General features: G+C 38.4%; 1 protein-coding gene across 1 annotated transcript; it reads left to right on the top strand.

The window, feature by feature from the left end:
• Positions 1-1,349: 1,349 nt before the first annotated feature.
• Positions 1,350-14,338, top strand: OTOP1 (otopetrin 1). The gene is made up of 6 exons (XM_066549197.1): positions 1,350-1,635; positions 6,717-6,853; positions 9,735-9,793; positions 11,751-11,881; positions 12,846-13,792; positions 14,168-14,338. The coding sequence occupies exons 1-6, from the start codon at positions 1,350-1,352 to the stop codon at positions 14,336-14,338; spliced, it is 1,731 nt and encodes a 576-aa protein (XP_066405294.1).
• Positions 14,339-19,617: the final 5,279 nt, after the last annotated feature.

The following is a 19,617-nucleotide window of genomic DNA, read 5'->3' as shown; positions in this document are numbered from 1 at the left end:
AATAAGAAAATGTACACATGGTCTAAAATACCTGTTTCTTGAGAACAGGGCAAAATGAATAAAGGGTAGGAACTACCTCTTTATGGTTACCTAAACAGGTGATTGTCCAGAATTCAGTAATTTCATCTTTCTGCCATTTTGTTTTCCTTCCCTGTTCTTTAAGAGGCTTGTGAATCCCAGACACTAAGATGTAAGTTCAAAAGTGTCCTTTTTTATATGAGAAAAAAACCCTTTATTAATTTCTGCCTTCAGAAGAGAAAAAGCTTAAAAGGACTCCTTTGCCAGAGGAAGTGGAATAAAATAGATGCTGTATTTTCAAGATATCCTTTTTTTTTTTATTTTTTATTGTAGTTGAACTAGTGGCTTAATTTCATGCAAGGTGTGGGTCAGTCACTGTAAAAACCAATGTTTTGGGTAATCAATATGCAATCAACAGGTACAGAGCAAAAATGCAAAACTGTAAGACTTGGCCAGGACAAGGACCAGTCCATCTTGATGTTTGGCCTCCAAGCTATGCTCAGCATCCAAATACCTAAAGTTAAGAGAATTCAGTTTAAGTAGAAAAGGGTCAATACTGAAAGAGTGAATAAATATTGGGAAAACAAATATATAAGAAGGGGACTAAATTCTGCAGAAGGCTTTGCTACTTTGAGCTCAGTAGTTGCTTCTCCAGCTAGCAATTCCTATAGTACTGTGTTATTAGAATGGGACTTTCTAAAAAAACCAAGGTAAGTTACCACTTTTGAAAGGTCTAGAGAATTCCTGAAAAACGAGGTTCTGTCCTACCAGTGAAAGTACCGATTGCTCAGCAGAAGATGCCTGTGGAGCCCAGAGTGTGAAGCACGTGTGTCATCCCTCTGCCTGCCATGCGAAGGAGCTCCATCAGCAGCTGCTGGCTCCCGGGCTGAAGGGCAGGCTCCAGCCTCACCAGCTCCCAGGTTCTGGCCTTTCTTCGGCTTTCCAGCCGTCGGGCCGGGGATTTGTTCAACATACGGTGTCTTTTGCATTTTCCTGCCCAGGGAATGTGTTACACCGCGCAGGTCTCCCAACACGGACCATGTCACCAAAGGCAGCCGGGCAGAGCTGGCTCGGAACTAACTTTCGTCCGAGTCGCTTCTCCTCACCCTGGTCCGGACCCCATCTGTTGTCAGTCTCAGGGAAGAACGTCCCGCAGAAACCTCAGCAGCCTTTCCCGGCTGCCAGGGACCCCCGCCCGCGGGCAGGGCACGGCCAGGGCCGGCGGTCCCGCTCCGCCCCCGCCGCGATGGGGGACGGGCCAGCAGCGCCCTCCGGGCTCCCCGGGGACAGCGGGGCCGCCTGCTTGGAGCACCTGGCCGGCGGCGTGGGAGATGGAGGAAGCCGCCGGGTGCCCCGCGGTGGGCGGCAGCTACCCGCAGAAAAACGCCGAGATCCTCAGCAGCCAGTACGGCATCAACCTCTTCCTGGCCGGGCTGCTGCTCACCTTCGCCTGGGCTGTGCATGCCGTGGGCATCAGCAAGAGCCACCTGCTCTCCTACCTCATCACGCTGATGCTCATCCAGCTGCTGTGGATGCTGTGGTACCTCTGCAGGAGCTGCACGCAGAGGAGGCTGATCCGGGACAAGGATACACACGCCGGAGCCCGCTGGCTGAAGTGTAAGTACGGGGGGATGGCACAGAGCGGTACCTACCGCACAAGGGACATCTGTGCCATCACCTGCTGCCTCTTTGTTACCTCTCCATCCCTACCGGGAGGCATCCTGGTCTTTGCAAACTGAATGAACATGCAGTGCACTCTAAAGTAAATATATGCATAAGCTGAACATACTAGAAGATTGTATTGGGAATCTGTTTGTTAAACATCCTCACTTTCCAACTACCATTTTTAGTGCTGAAAGCTCCAGCACCTTTCTTCCTTACCAGGCTGGTTTGGTGAAACTTGAAAAATGATATATAGCTAGTGGAAGAGGCAGTTTTTTTGCTGTCTTGCAGCTGTTTTAGAGGAATTATCACCTTTTCCAGATGGTATAATGCAATTTACTTTATGGTAGTACCAGTCAGAAAGGTCCTGAAGCTCTGTCTATACCAACGTATATCAGAGATTCCTGGTTATATGTGTACAGTGATGCTTCTGAAACATCTAGCGTTAGACTGTAGAGGACAAAATCCCTGACCAGATCAGTTTGTCATCAGTACATAAAGCAGTTAAACAAGGAATCTAAACTGAGCATTTGCTTGCAGAAAAAGTATACAAGTTTGCAAGAGTAGTGGTGGGGTGTGCTGGCCCTTATCTGCAGTCAGCTGTGTACCAGTGAGGATACAAAGGTATATTGAGAAAAGGTGTTTGGGCAGCACATCACAGAATTGCAGTGACAGGAATTTGTGTTTTCAGGTACCAAAGAAAAGAAACAGCCTACATCAGTGCTTGTGCAATAATAGGCAATCCCAGTTCTACCAGCCTCTTCCAGTCTCAGCACTGTGAGTGATAGATTGGAAAGTATTTAAGTGGAATGTTATGATAGATTTCCCCTAAAGTGTTTTCTACCTACTAACAATGAGACAACAGCTAATTTTCACAGCAGCTAATTAAACATCTAAATGAAAATTCCAAGAACACCTAACACCTGATTATTTTGAAAAGTAAGGTTGTGCTGTGGAAATGTAGTTCTCAATCTCAGTAGTTATGTGTAATTTATTTTCTTCGCAACTGTTAACATTTGTGTTTGAATTGCTGACAGAAAACTTATTTTCTTTTAATGTCTAATGTACAGCCATGGTCTGTAAACTATTTCCTGAAATGTATGGAGTTCATGTACCAACTGTTGAATTGTTCCTCTTGATTATTTACTATTTTTCAAAGAAATGTTAATCTCTCAAGCATTTTTCATTTATTAGCTTATGTGGCTTACAACCTCCTGAAATTCATGCAAGGCTTAATAAGATCCTACCTTGGGCCAAGCTAAGCTTTTGTTACTCAGAGGGTAGCTTTCCCCTCTTAAATATGGAATAAATACTGCCTAGCATGGGTAAATACAGCAGGATCCCCCACCCTCTTTTTTTTGGTGCCGCATTCACAGCATTTCATTTGTCCTACAGAATATAAGGAGTCACAGAAACTTAGAAATAAGATCCTAGATTGAACTACAGAGTTACCATATCCATTTCTTTTACCAGCACAGGATGGCTCTTTGTACTGACTTCTCAAGTGCTTCGTGTTCCATGGCTTCTCTTAGGCTGCAATTCAACAAATTTGCCCTTAGGGAATGACCTACACTTTCCTATTCTTGGGAGTTTCTTGTAGTTACAACAAGGCTGTACAACTCCTTTATCCTCTATTAGTAAAAGAAAACTTATTTGAGCTAAGGAAAAACTCAGGTGGCAATTCCTCTGCCAAGATCCCCTATGCCCTCCTCTTTATCATGCTTTTGCCATAGAAGTCTTTTACCTGAAAGATCAAAAGTCCAAAAAGGAAAGGGGAGGATGGAGTGGGACAGACATATTTTGTTTGGGTTTTTCCACTGAAAGTTTTCTGCAATTTTTTTTACTAGCTCTATCAGCTACTTTTGAAGAAACTCTCTTTGCTGTAATTGTGAGAGCAAATGTCCTTGTATTAAACAGTAGAAAATGAATGTATTTTCATGAATCCTTTCAAACTGTGAATATCATTTCAGTAAAAGCTGTGGCAGTTGCCTGCTTAGACCATTTTGCTCTGACAAATGTTGAAATGGAATGATTTAACAAAAACCTCCTATAACTGACTCCTTGTACATGTTTAGCAACACTAGAAGGACAGATGACCAGTTTGCAAGAGCTGCTCACAGGAAGGTTTCCTTAAGCCTTTCTGCACCAAGGTGTCAATGTGTGAACCCTTGAGCTTGGTTGTCTTCCCACCTGTGTGGTTGACCAAGAACCACTCCTGGAGTCTGAATGTAGGAAAGGTTTGTGGCAGAGCTGTGTCATTAATACAACACAGTTATCCTAACCCAAATAACCACAGGGAACTTTAGGAAGTCTTTCCTTGACTTACTCCAAATATTATTCTCCTAAGTATGCTCTCCTGCTAGGAAAAGCTCTCTGACCATTTTTTTGGGAAAGTTCAGAGAAGTGAGCTAGAGAACTCAAAATGAAAATCAGTTCGCTTCACAAACAGCTTTATTTTATCACATTATTTAGCAGCACAGTTTCTGTTTAAAGCATTGACAACTGGTCAACTTAAAAGCTCTTGACAGACTTCAACTTGTATCTTTTTACTGCCTTCATTGAATTGCCAATTCTTTGAATGATATTTTAAAGTGAGAGTGGTATTTTTGCAACTGTATCATTATGTTTTTCTGATCTTCTTGATGGTTACTAGCAAGAAATGAGCCAGCACTTAGCAATACTTAAAATCCTATTATTGATCCCTTAAGACACAGAGATTTCAATGAATGTTTGAAAGGAAAAATAATGAAACAGTGCTCAATTGCAATAATTTCACATTTCTTACAATTTTAAATGAAAATAACTAAGTAGTGGAATTATCTTCCTTGAATTTACTGGTGTCCATTTAGTATTAGTACATACTACTGAAGTTTCTATCACAAAAAGTTGTCAGAAATACTATTAACATACCATATGAATGGTCATTACGGCTGTGGTTTGATTTTTGACTAAGAAAATTAGTACAATCATTCTCTTTTGAAGCCTATAAATAAGCATGTTTGACACTTTGTACACACTTGTAGTGTGGCCACCTGGGTGATTGCAGAAATATCTAAATACCATTTGAATAACTGAAACAGTCTAAAATTAAGAGTAATATAAAGTCTTCCAATCCTTGGAGGTCAGTAGTCTATAATCTTTTTGCTTCAGAAGAGAGTTTTTGCCTTCTTATTGAAACAATCATAACACATGTCAAACTGACTCATTTCAGACAAATAGGCTGTTTCCTGCATACTTTGTAAATAAATCATAAATCACAAAATCAATCTTAGAATAGTTCAGGTAGGAAGAGACTTCTGAAGTTCATCTAGTCTAACACCTTCCTCAGGCATGTCTAGTTACCTCAGGCAGAGTGATTTATAACAAGTTATATTTATAATTATATAATCAGAACTAGAAATTCTAATTTATTTCATAATTATTAACATTCTTTAGATAAGGAAAGAAACATATAATTTGATCTCAAGGGTAGCCTATAATTTTGTATTTTGTAATACCATTTAGTTTCATACACAGTACAAATGGCACCTCTAAAAACGTGGGCTTCAGTCTTGTTATGTGTGTGAGAATACAAATTAGCTGACCTAAGAAGCATAAATTTAAAAAAACTATATGGGATTATATACATGCATGAAATGCAGAGCTGAGATTTTAGCTTTTGCAATATAAAAGCAAAAGGTTTTAGCTCCTGGTAGAAATGACACTCAATCAGTAATTTTACAGTGTTTTTATTATAGAGAGATTCTAAAACAGAAGCATAAAATCCTACTGGAATTCATACCCTTGTGGTTAAAAAGGTTTCTGAAGTCTATTTTTGTTTAAAGAGTCAATGAAATAATAAACAAAATTATAGTGTGTTTATATAATTTCTACTTAATTCTTATCAATGCAACTTTGACAATGAAGATATTAATTAAATAAATTTTTAATTTAGTGTTACTTTTTTACTACCACATGTCAAGTAGAACACGTGGTATTTGTATAGAAGTTAGGTTGTGGCCCCATATAAATGATAAATATTCATCCAAGTCAACACTAGTGATGTTATTTACTCTGTAAGGAATTGTAAAGAAAGATTAAGTTACTGATGCTGGTTTATATCATGAGGTCTGGTTAAGGTCCATGGATAAATTTTTATGTAGTCTTCATTCAAATAAGTCCAAATTAAATCCAGTGAAAACTTGCTTGAAAAAAAGCTTAAAAAAAGGAAAAAAAACCCCACCCAACCACAAAAAAAAAAAAAAAAAAAAAAAAAAAAAAAAAAAAACCAAACCAAAAACCAAAAAAACCCAAAACAAACCCTCAAAACAAACCAAAACCAAGGTTTGGTTCAGTAATCTTGTAGCCAATTATGCTTTGTCATACAGGTACAAACCAAATAATAACAGCAACAAAAAAATGAACAAAGGGAAATGTATTTCAAAGTTCTTTAGGGTATTTAGAGTAATATGTTAGGATATTTTTTTGTGTGTGTGTTCTTTATTAGGAGAACAAACCTTACAGCTCGTTGTGGTCTCTGAGTCACAGTGCGACCCCCCCAGCCATGCTCAGGGAGGGCACACCAAGAGATTGTGTTACTTCCCACTGTGCAGGTGTTGGGCTGGGGGATGTGAGGTGATTGTTCAGCTCCCAGGAGTGCCCATCTTGCTGTGGGGCTGCTGAGGGCAGTAATTCCTGCCCTCCATGGCTGCTTCAGCGCCACTGTCACCTGGGAGCCTGTCCTGCCCAGAGCTGGGCGCTCTGCCAGGGGCTGGATGCCCTGGGCAGTGCAGGGCTGGCAACTCCTCCCTGACCATGCAGGGGCTCTCCAGTGGTGATCCTGGTTAATGTACTGGGCAGAGGCTGTCACAAATTAGAGGCACTTAATTCATAGAGTCAATTATCTTCTTGAGCATTGATCTAATCTTATTTCCCTAAACAAGAACACAGATATTGATCAGCTTTCATTCCCTTAAAGAGGTTTTTGTGTGTTTTACAAATAGTTCCTAGACACTATAACTATACATAAAATTTTCTAATATCTTTTTCATTCGTAGGTGGGATTACATTATTTGCAGTGATTACTTTAATTCTGGATTCCTTTAAAATTGGATATTATATTGATTTTTCAAACTGTTTATCACCAACTGAAGGCATTTTTCCTGTAACACATGCTGTCCACACCATCTTACAGGTAAAATTCACTGGTTGCGCTTTTATATTAATGTTTGTTTCTTTTCAAAAATATATTTTATCTTGTCATCAGTGTACTTAACAATAATTTGATTTCTGAGCATATCACAGAATACTTTTGAGGACTAAATTCTTTTGTATGTATAGTAAATTCAAGCTTTGCAACCTGAAGTTGCTTAGCCATAAAATTCATGGGTTTCAAACATGGGTTTGAAAAAAGGATAATAAAAAAATGTTCTCCTGTAGTTGAAGTTATGTGACCTTTTTGTTTAGTTGAAGTTACATACAGAATTTTCAGGCTGAAATGAGGATTTTGGCTAAAGACAATTCCCTTGTTTATGTATGTAGGACTTGCCACACATGTTCAATTCCATCTGTCTAACCTGATGTTCCTTTGTGGTTAGAGGCTGGGTAAAAAGGGACAAAACTCTTCCTACCTGGTCCTAAAACACTTGCACAACTTTTCTGTAAAAATGAGCATGGATTTTCCTTCTAGAAGCATTTGGTTGCTCTTATCAGTGGCTGCACAGAAGCAAACATAGTCAGTGACTCCTGTGAAATATTCCAGCTGCCTGTTTGTTGTTAGGCTTTGGGTCTAGAGTGTGTGGTGACACTCCATAGCTGATTGTTTCTCACATTAACTCCTCTGAACCCCTGTCAGCAGGTTTGTAGGGAAGAAGGAAAGAAAAAGCCACTCAGCTGAAATACTCAATCATAGCCAGGCACTTTTATGAATTTTCCAAGGGGTTTATATCATTCAGAAATAAAAGAAATGTTTTCCTAGCAGTTGTGATTGCATGTAAATGAGCTTTTGAACAGCCAACATTTTTCTGCTTTCTTCAACAGTAAAAAAAAGAAAAAAGTGCACTGAAATTTAAACAGTAACTCTCACCCCATCTATGTTTTTTTCTGAAATTCTGAGTTGGTTGAAGTCATCTTAGTTTTACATTCTTGTAATATCCACTCTCCATGTCTTGCAACTTCATTCTTTCATCTCTGAAAAACAAACCAATGAAATTAAGCTCTTCTGTATGCTGATCTGAACTCAACGTTCTTCATTACAGCCAATGACCCAGAGCTGACAAGGTTTCCAGCCACCATGAACGGGAGTGTGGAAGAATGGTGAATAAAAATGCTGGACAATAAGTCAATAAGAATTCCAATTTAAATTTTACATCACCCAGCGTCACTGAATTTACCATTTACAGAGCTTAAAATAATGAACACTTGAATGTTAGCCTGAGAAATCAAAGAAAAAGTTAAATTTAAAAAGTGATGAACCACATAAGTCTTACCTAAGACAAATCTTCTTGTGTCTTCAAAACAGTGAATGAAATCACAGCAGAGAGCATCCCTAATATGTGTCATCTAAAAACCAAAGAATTTGTTTTCTAACGGATATGTATCAGATTCTGTTGTCATTTACTCAAAGTGAGACATCATGCCATGAAATGAATATATCCATTCTGCACTCATGGATGAGCTAAAATGTACCTGCCCTCCCAGGGCAGGCTGTGCATTTTGTTCTTCTGGAGGCAGAAGTCTCCTTGAGGCAATGAGTATTCTGTGAGCCAAAAACTGGATTTTATGCCTATTTTATTATTTTATGCTTATTTTATTTCTGCACTGAGTTTTCCTATTTCTTCCCACTATCTTGTATCTGAACAGATCTTCAACAGATCTGGTTTCATATCTGCTGTCAGATTTTACTGCATTTATCCCAGGATAGGAAATTCAATATGGCATTAGAGACTAAGGTAATTTCATTTTGATTTCAGTTGAAGCCTACATGAAATATTTTAGTCTTTACATCTGGGATTTTACAGTGGCCACTCTTCTCATTGATAAATGCTTCATTAGAGGAATTGTTACTGCTGGGTAGCATAGTTGAGCCGTAAAGAACTGCATTTGCCTAGCATTGATTGCCTCAGAAGCAGTGACTGTGAAGGCATCCTACAGTAATGGATGCTGTGGAAAAATGGGCTTCCAGTTACTCTGGCTGCTGAAGAAGAACCCAAAGTTTTTATCACTTTTCAGACCATTTCTGGAATACCAAACCAGGCAGGTTTCTAAGAGAAATCTTAGGACTCTTTCTTTTCTGATAGTTCAGCTTCTGATGAATTCAGTATCCTAGGAACTATTGGGAGTTAACAGACTGTTAGTGTCACCCTAACATCCCTGAGGAATATTGGTATAGTTCTTCTTGAACCTTCCCACACCTGGTTTTGTTTCAGTAGCAATCTCTTTCTGAAGTCTCCATTATGCTGTCACAAACAGAGAGTTCCAATTTTATTCCACTTACCTTGACTTGCTAGCTTATTGTTACCTCTCTCTTTTGTTCCTTGTTTGAGTTTTCTGCACTATCCTTGAGTGCAGCTGCTGTGTTCTTAATGCGGTTGTCTCTCATGCAGTTAGTACAAACTTTTCTCATGTGTCCTGGGAATTTGTTGTTTTATTAGTCAAGTCTGTCATCCTTTCATCAATCTGTTTCCCTCCATAGAATTTAATATATTTCATAAATTCTTCAAACTTAGCATCACCATGCCCTGCAGCAATCACACCTCTATCCACAGCCAGTGGCTTTATTTTGTTTATCATTGAAATAAAAGTCTCTTCAGATACAGAAGGAAAATATGTTTTAGTGAGTGATACTTAGACTTTCTACTGTTAAGCCACTGATTTTTCATGTAAGAAATAGCAGGTTTTGTGTAAATATCACATGAAATCATGAGCTCTTTCACATGTGTGGAGATGGAGCTGCCTCAATTTGAATCATCAGAAGTTTTAACCATTTGAATGTCTATCTACAGATGCATATTCCTTTCTGAGTGTTACACATGTGCATTAGTGTAACAATATTTCTCTGTATTTCTTCTATTTAGGTGTATTTTCTGTGGTGTCATGCAAAGGATGTTATCCAGTCTTTTAAAACACTTGAAAGGTAAAGTGGATCTGATCCTCATCTGGCATGTTAATAGGTGTAGGTCTGTACAGTGCTTTAACACCAAAGTTTTATTGTATGAGAGACAGTGAAAATATACAGAGATTGATTCTCTTCTTGATTGCATTAAGTAGAAAGAAACAGAACAGTTAAAGTAACTCCATTTACCCTTATTTAACCTGCCCTGATATTTTGTAATACAAAATAGTGTCAGAATACATAAATTTTTGTCATGAGAGAGGAAAATGGTATCTTATTGTGGTATCATTATTTGATACCACAGAGTCACTTAAGGAAGGATCATATAAGTGTTTTAAGACTAGGCACTATATTATGTTTTATTTATTTCCCTACTGAAAGGGAACCTGTATCAGCAACCTGCAGTCAATGCAATGTAACTGAGGTATTTTATATTGATTTTATGGAAAGCACCTTTTTAAAACTAGATCTTAGACTCATAGAATAGTTTGGGTTGGAAGAAACCTTTAAAAGCCATTTAGTCCAACCCCTCTGCAATAAGCAGGGACACCTTTAACTAGATCAGGTTGCTCAGAGGTCCATCCAACCTGACCTTGAATGTTTCCAGCCCGTATTGATGCTGGGGCTTGCCCTGACCCAGCTGCAGGACCTTCACTTGGCCTTTTTGAGCCTCATAAGTTCTCACAGGGCCACTTCTTGAGCTCATCCAGGTCCTTCTGGCATCCCATCCCTCAGGCATGTCAACCACACCTCACAGCTGTGCTAGATGCAGCTGTGCACATGCACTTGGAAACACAACCTCCCTGGTGGTATCCTGTGTACCAAATCAGTCCCAATGTGTTTTCTAGTTTTCTAGTGAGAAGGTGGATTAATGTATAGTAATCTGTCTGTATATAGAACATAAGTAAGAAAACATGGTAATTTTCAAAGTACATATTTAAAGTTATCAATGATCTGACCAGTTTTTATAGGAGGTAAAATAAATTTGCTCAGAAACATCATCTGTGGTGAAGGTTCTCCATTTGTTCTGCTCTCCTGGGTAAGTGTTGAAACCCCATGCTTAGGAAGAGAGTGATTACAAAAGGCTGTGCAATGTCAGCTGGTGCTATCAGCTCTGTTTATACGTAGATTTAAAAAATTTCTAACTGCAAGTTTATCACTGAGAAGAGTGTTGTAATAAAGAACTGTTTCTTGGTGAAGAAACATGAACAGCCTCAGGTGCAGGAAATCACCTAGCATTGGTAGGTGAAAGGATTTGTCTAGGAAAGAGATAGATACATGATCTATCCATATTAAAAAGGGAGCTGCTTAGCAACAGAGGACAATTTTTTTTCTGGATTTTATTAGAAAGAAAGTTCAGAACCATTAATACACTTCTTTCTCCAATGCCATTCTGTTTCACCAAGCTGAAATGGCCTGTCAGAGGCCAGGAGCCTCAAAAATGCATGGAGACCTACCCACATTTGCAATAGTACTTTGAATGGAATAAAGCCCTCTGTTAGCTTCAGCTCTCTCCAGAAGACAAAAATGCATGGGCAAGATGTCGGAGAAGATGGTGGTATCTATGAAGAAAGATCAGACAGAGAATATGAAGAAGTACTTCAGAAGGCTGTGAAATATGGTTTGCAAACAAATAATCCTGTTCAGATTGTTCAACCACTAACATTAAGCTTGTCCAGCCCAAAGAATAAAACCCATCACATAAGAGAGCATAAGAAATAATAAAAGAATTCTATTAATAGTTTAATGCATTAGGCCATTTAATATATTGCATTTCTGTAAGATTTTGGAAGACTGATTTAAGTGACTGCAGAACATCTCTAGAGATTGGTGATGATTTTTCAACTCTCCCCTTGCACTGAGAAATAAATAGTGCCATATAGCTTGTACACAGAAAGTTAATCCATTTAATTTCATTGCACATATTTAATGAGATACAGTCTGTGAGGATTTCTGCAATAATCACTTTGCTTTGTAGGTTTGGTGTTATCCATTCTGTTTTCACAAATTTGCTCCTGTGGACAAATGGCGTGTTAACGGAGTCAAAACATCAATTGAATGAACATAAGGAAAGACTAATCACACTTGGTTTTGGGAACATAACTATAGGTAAGCAAAAGGCTTGGTGCATTGTGAAATTCCTGCTCTAGCACACTCATACAAAACACTGTCACTGTAGGATTTAGCTAAGTCATTCATGATTATGTCAGCATAGTCATTCCAGGGTACATGGTAATTAGTTGATACTGAAATGTTATATGATCATTATCATGTGTGTGAACAAGGCAGTAATTTTCTTCTAAGTTCCAAACAAATAGATTTTTTGAGAACATTTCTTTTCAGGAGTAGCATCACTGAGGAACACCACTAAGGAACCACTTTATTACTAAATCACAGTAATACATTAACATAGCAGTGTTAAAAAAGAGTTTACTACTTACTAAGTTATTTGTAAAAAACCAAATATGGATAATCTTGCAAATCTTTCCCAGGAGAGTGATTGCATGTAGCCTGTGGTCCTGCAGGATTCAGTGGGATGGCTCAAAAGAATATAAGCTATCTATTAGTGCTGTTTTAAAAGACAAGGACTTTGCTCTGGGTGTTTTTTACTAATGAATCATTTTCTCCATTGGCAAGTTGTAGTCAGCAAATATTTAGGGTAAGGAGGATATAAAGAAAAAAGTTCTTCACTGTGAGGGTGGTAAGACACTGGGACAGGTTGCTCAGAGAAGCTGTGGATGCTCCATCCCTGGAAATGTTCAAGGAAATGTTCATGGGGCTTTGAGCAATCTGGTCTAGTGGAAGGTTCCCTGTTCATAATGGGAAGGGGGAGTTTGAGATTCATGATCTTTAAGGTTCCTTCCAACCCAGGCCATTCTATGACAGCTGCTGGGGATGCCTTCTGCTTTCAAACCCCAGTGAAGCGTGGGTAAGCCTTTTCTTAGGTGGGTAACTGGGCGTTGTTTGACTGAAGTCTTACCTTTTGTGTTTCAATATTCTATTTATGTTTTATTTATTCACATAAACAAGGAACCTTGATAATGCACATAACTGATCTCTCCTTCTCCTTTAGTTCTAGATGATCACGCACCTCAATGCAATTGCACAACAACAACTCTCTGCTCAATATTTTCTCAGGGAATATATTACCTATATCCCTTTAACATAGAGTACCACATCCTAGCATCCACAATGCTCTATGTCCTGTGGAAGAACATTGGTCGGAAAGTTGAGCACCACCAGCAAACCAAAACTCCATTCAAATTCCATGGCATAACTGTTGGAATGATTTTTGGACTAATTGTGTTAACTAGCACAATAGCCATAGTTGTTGTGTATTTAATTCAGATTGGAGGCTCAAAAATTAAAAGTGAGTTAGCACTCACTATGTTTTACTTGCACGCTATCTTTGTGTTGGCTCTCATGTGCACGGCTGGAGTTGTCGCCCTTCTCATCTACAGACTGGAGGATAGATCACTGGATAATTCCAAGAACCCTGCTCGAAAACTGGATGCAGAACTGCTGGTGGGCACAGCTGCAGGGTCCTGGCTGCTCTCCTGGGGCTCAATCCTTGCCATTATCTGTGCCCAAGGTCATCCCAAATACACATGGTATAACCTGCCCTACTCTGTTCTGGTTATTATTGAGAAATATATTCAGAACCTCTTTATCATTGAATCCATCCACCGTGAGCAGGAAAAGGTGAATGAGGACATTAAAACTCTTCGAATAGTGACCATATCTCGGGGGAGCACCTTGTCCCTCAGCCCCTTGTACAAAGAGATTTACAACGGCAGAGCTGCTCGTGACAGCGGTGACATACCCTGTCTGTTTAAAGGCAGCATCTGTGGGAGAGAAAACGATGGTGCTGGTGTTGCCAGAGAAGAAACGAGTCAGGAGAATAGTTTGGTCATGCACTCGGCCTCAGATTTCTCATTTTACAGCAGAAACTCAGTTACTAACAACAAGAGGAGAATTTTGAAGAACATCGCTGCATTTTTATTCCTCTGCAACCTTTCGGTAAGACGTTTTGAGTGTAGTTCACAAGTTAATACCCAAAAGCTTCCCATCCTTCCAAGTCTGATAAGTATATTAAAATTGCATGCTTCTGTAGTTTTTAGGCAGAATATTTTACTTCTGGAAGAAGTGAATATGCTTTTGGGGAACAAAGTTTATTTAAATGAGGAATATGGGAAGTTCCTTTCAGTAACTGTCCAAAAACTGTAGCAACAGCAGAAGCTGAAACCCTCTTCCACCAGTGTGCCCCCGTAGCAACAGGGAGGGATTTCTTAGGGACTCCTGAAACCAGTTTGCAGCACGGTGAGTCACAGTCATTAAGGGCTATTGACTTGTAGGGCTGGTGATTAATACTGGCCTCACGTTCTTTCCCTGCAGCTGTGGATACCACCGGCGTTCGGGTGCCGCCCGGAGTATGACAATGGACTGGAAGAAATAGTTTTTGGCTTTGAACCCTGGATAATTGTTGTGAACCTTGCGATGCCTTTTTCTATTTTCTATCGGATGCATTCAGCTGCCTCGCTCTTTGAGGTCAATTGTAAAACATAGATCATATACGGTCCCTCAGTGAACAATTGATTGAATAATTAATTACATAAATAACAGTTGAGAGAGTGGATGAATGGATGAGTGAATGCAGCAGCTGCCCAATAAATAGAAGATTCAATAATTTTTTTTAAAGAAGGGACAATAGCTAATAGCATGTAAATTTTTTTCTTTCCACATGTTTTGTTATATATGTGGTGTTATTGTATAAATACACTTTTCAGAATCATATTAGTGTTAATATGATTAACTCTACATAGTAAAGTTAATTCAATCTCATTAATCTTTGTTTTAGTCAACTGGGATTTGTCCTCTATACAATTTGTTCTCTATGGCTTTGTTTTCATTCACTGTGGTTTGTGAAAGGAGTTTACAAAAAATTCTATATGGTTTAGAACAGAAAATCCCAGTAAGAGCTTCTCCTGAATCACAGAGATATTAGGAAAACTTCAAGTCTTAATTCATAGCTTTGGGTTTTTTTTTTGTAGTAAAATTAAAATAATTTTCAAATATTAATATTATTATTAATGTACTAAAATATTTGCTAGAAAATTGGGGTGTGGGAATTAGTTTACATTTCCTTATTACAGATGAAAATCAATATAGAATTATTATTTTGTGGATAGATATAGATAGCAAGAAATCCAGATGAGTAATATGTATTATTAGATATAATGCTGTATATAATTTTTCTGATAAAATATATTTCTATTAATTAATTAATTAATTAATTTTCTTGTATTTACTCTATGACATAACTGAGAAATAAAATTAATCATTTTACTTAGTTCTTTATTCAAATATTCTTGAAATGTTTTAAGAGAAAAAACTAGTCCTATAGCTCATATTTAGGTATATGTGTTCCAGTGCCAGAATGGTATGTATTCCCTGCACAATCTTTTAATGAGCTACTAATTTCATTGTAGATCAGTGTCCTGGTTGGAAAATAATCACAGGTTTTCATACAGAGGTGCTGTAAAGCAAAGCTGAAGCCTCTAGAAATCTGGAGGGCCTTTGGCCAAGAGTTTTCTAAGTGTGGTTTAAAAGATGTTAGAATATATTCTCAAAACCCTGTGATATTTAGTTGCTTGAATTCTCACAGAAAGCAGTGAAAGATTGGGTGCTCGAATATTCTTATAGTCTTCACCTCCAAGAGCAAAATCAATTAATTACTAGATAACCCTTGCTAATTTGTTGATGAGCTAGTCTTAAGTCTGGGGGGTCAAGGGCTGAAAAATTTCTGCTCCTGGTTCCTGAAAGGACAGCTGTACACTTATCACCACCATCATCCCGAGAGCAGGAACATTTCTGTTTGGGAGAGGTTTGCTTCTGAGATAGGCGATTTCAGCAGCTGTGTCTGCCCTCATGCAGCAGGAAAAAAAATTTGGCTTTGTACCACTAGATGGCAAACACAGCCCATTCGATAAATTACCTGATTGCTTTAGGTCGCTTCAGGAATTGCTTCACATCATAATTAATCTTCAGTTCTATTTTGTGGTATGCATAGCCATAACCTGCTTAGGAATTTTTACTACCTTCTTTACCTGTTGCAGAGCCCAGAGCCCAGGTAAAGAAGTATCAGTATCCATCTGAAGTCTCAGGTGAAGTCTGAATTAGATGAAGCATCAGGAGACTGAGCAAAGCAGTCTTCTGCAAAGCAATTTCAGTTGTTTGATTTTAAGTGGTTTTTAGAAGAGACGCTGTTGTACATCGCTGTAATCTCTGCCTGTCCCTAGGGCTGCTTGTCATGCTCTTTCATAACATCTTTATGGCTCTTCTATTCACTCTTAGACAACATTTTTTATCTTTCTGATTCAACTCAGTAGCTTGATCTCACCTAGTTCCATGTAAATACCACCTCTCACCACTCAGTTGTCTCTCTACAATTTGAGTAAATAGGGCCATCCAGATAATGAAATAAAGCTTTAATCTTCCTTCCAAAGCAATAATTAATCTTTCATCCTGTACAAACTCTACAGCTAATTCCAGCATCATTAAAAAAATTAATTTCACTAGGTAGGGGCAAAAATTCCATTTCAACCTTCAAATGCTCATAAAAATGGCTAGAGGAAGCCTGTTTCTTCTTCCTCTGCTCCTGTGGGATGGGTCCCATGTCATTCTTTAGCTAGAACTGGTGTTCTTTAACTGATTTCCAGCAGTTGTGTTCAGCCAAAGCAGAGCTAGCTCTAAGTCCCTAAGGCCAAGAAGTGGCCATATGCTCTATTACAAACATGTAGCACACATCTGGAAGTTTCAAAAATAAATAGCATCCTTATTTAGTTATATTTCATTTGCAATTACTTAGCCCTTTCTACTTCTTCACATTATGATTGAAATAATTTCATTTGCCCACAATATTAAATTGCTTTTGAGTGCTGAAATTGAAGTTTATTCAGAAAAGTGAATTAAGGTAGCACTCTGGCAGTGAGCAAATGCTTTAAACATGCTAATGGGCAAATTCTATTCCAAGCTGCACTGATGAAATCCTGCTGACTGAAATGGTTCTGTTTCAGGACCAGAGACTTGATTTTGACCTGACATGCTTAAGAGGTTTTCACAACAGGACTTCTCTCAAAAAATATTGTTTCATCCAAATACAGACTGTTTTATGGAAGCAGCTCTTAGCTTAACTACTCTCGAAGCAATAGTGAGTCATGAAGTTCTGAATATTTGAGAATATACATTTTTAAGAAATATTGATTTTTGAGCCAGGAAAAATAGAAACATGCATTTTTAAGAAGCATAGATTTTTTGGACAAGGAAAAATACTTAGATTAACATAGTTAATATAGTGTGACCTCTAGCTCTCTGCTCAATGCTAAACCTGGGCTTTCTCCAACAACTGTTTTCCAATTGTTTTTCACTAGTATATGTTGACAATACTGATTTATGACAGGTTTGAAAAGATAATAAATAGCACAAACCTACCCTATTTCTGCCTACCTATCTGCTTGAGCATGTGACAGGAGGCACAAGAGCCTGCTTACCCAGGAGAGAGGGCTAACAGCTGCTCATTTATATTCTCCTGAGGTGCTCCAATTTAATATTACTTTAAAAGAGACCTTTTTAAAAGGGAATTTCTTTAGTGAAATGCACTTGATATGCAAAAGATTCCAAATTTTTGCTGCATAATCTTAACCAGAAAGTTATTTTCTGATGTTCATCCTTCTGTTAGGGTCTTCCATTCCTTCCCTTTATTCATTGAATAATTTTAGCTATTCAATAATTCATGCTTTGATTATATTTAAACTCATATGTGTACAGAATTAAAGGCTGCTAAAGTGCAGAAAGAGCACTACAATACTCAATTTACCTGAAGAGTCAAACTTGCATGACCACAGATTTCCAAGTGTTTTTTTTGTGTCAATGACACTGAGATAGAAGAAAATGGGACTCATGGTTGAGGCCTTCTAAAAGTTAATTCCTTTTACTAGTATTTCTCAATACTTTGAATTTCCTCTTTCAATCATGCAAAAAATAATGTCCATTTTGATAATTTTGGAAATATTTGTGTGTTATATTGTCCACTTGTGTTCCATAGACTTTGAGTGGACTATATAAGAGCATAGAAATAGATGGCTCCAGAGAACAGCAGAGAGGGAAATTACCCAAGTAATGTAAGTGCATGTTTCTTATCACTAGCTTAAATAATTCATTCATCTTCACCAGAATTCCATGAAATAAAAAAGATTCCCAAACTTCAAGATTTTAATAATCTAATAATTTTTATTTTCCTCACCTCACTCTGATTAGACATGATGTGTGTACAGATGGCTCATTGGATCACTTATTCCCTGGGAACCCTTGTCCCCAAGCATTTGGCCTCATTCTATGCATGCATGAATAAAATGAGATCTGGATTTAAACAGAATTGAAGCAGCTGCAATTGTTGAGGAGAACTTTAAATAAGAGGTTTGGCTCTATTAGTTTCTAAAGGATTAATTTCATCCTAAAGTTGATGATACTTTAATGTCAGTAGTCAATGGTTAGAGTATTTTTTTGTTGTTGTTTTTAGTTGGTTGCCTTTTGGTTTTGTTTCTTTAATTAGGAGGTGTGTCATGTCCCATAATGTTAATTTGGCTGACATTTAAAGCAAAACTTATAGTTCTATATGGCATGCCTCCTGCCTTCCACTATTACTGTTCTTCACCTAAAAGAGAACTGAATTTCATCTTTAAAAGGTGGTAAAATCTTTACCAACACGTTTTTCATTTTCTTGCCGGAAGCAAATGGACCACAATTTATGCCTAAGTACAAATAAGGATGGATGCAGTAGGTAGAAATTTTTGAAAGAACAGGGGTTGCAGGAAAACCAGCTGCTATCTCTCTACTTCATTTGTAACAAAGCAGTGGGTGTTTTATGTTTAGTTTCCAATAAATCTTTGCTTGAATGTCACTGCAATACCCCTGGAATTAAAAGCCATATTGTGAAAAACACACGTAGAATCATTAATTCTGGTGAACTACATCAGCATTTTAATTCGAGTGAGGAACAGCTCCACATGTGCTGGTTTTGGCCGGGATAGAGTTAATTTTCTCAGAGCAGCAAGTGTGAGGCTGTGTTTGGGCTTTGTGCTGGAAGCAGAGCTGGTAACTCAGGGATATTTTAGCTATTGCTGAGCAGCTCTTCCACAAAGCCAAGGCCTTTCCTGTCCATCATCCCACCCCAGCAGGGAGGAGGCTGGGGCTGCACAAGGAGCTGGGGGGGGACACAGCCAGGACAGCTGACCCAGGGATATCCCACACCATATCCCACATCCCACACCATATCCCACACCCTATGGCTTTGTGCTGAGCATAAATCTGAGGGAAGAAGGAGGAAGCAGTGGGGGAGGGGACACACATTTTGAGTGGTGGCATTTGTCTTCCCAAATCTCTGTTATGGGATGGATCCCTACTTTGCTGGGAATGGCTGAACACCTGCCTGCCCACGGGAAGTGGTGAATTAATTCCTGGTTTCACTTTGCTTGCTCACATGCCTTTTGCATTATTACCTGTTAAATTGTCTTTTTCTCAACCCACAGATTTTCGTACCTTTACTGTTCTGATTCTCTCCTCCATCCCACTCTGGGGGAGGGAGTGAGTGGCTGGCCAGGATTTTAAATGATACCATAACTTCTTTATTCTAATTTATTGTGCTATCAAATATTTTCCAGGCTTATCTGAAGATTAGAATCCTCTTAAGAATGAACAGATACAATTAATATACCTAAGGCTAAGTCCACACTTTGTGTCTGGTTCCAACTTGAGTCCATAATTTTCTGAATTTAGTAATTTCACTT

This window comes from Molothrus aeneus, chromosome 4 (genome assembly GCF_037042795.1).
Source record: "Molothrus aeneus isolate 106 chromosome 4, BPBGC_Maene_1.0, whole genome shotgun sequence".
Taxonomy (NCBI): domain Eukaryota; kingdom Metazoa; phylum Chordata; class Aves; order Passeriformes; family Icteridae; genus Molothrus; species Molothrus aeneus.
The sequence above is the reverse complement of the archived record's forward strand: the minus strand, read 5'-3'. Positions and strand labels throughout refer to the sequence as shown.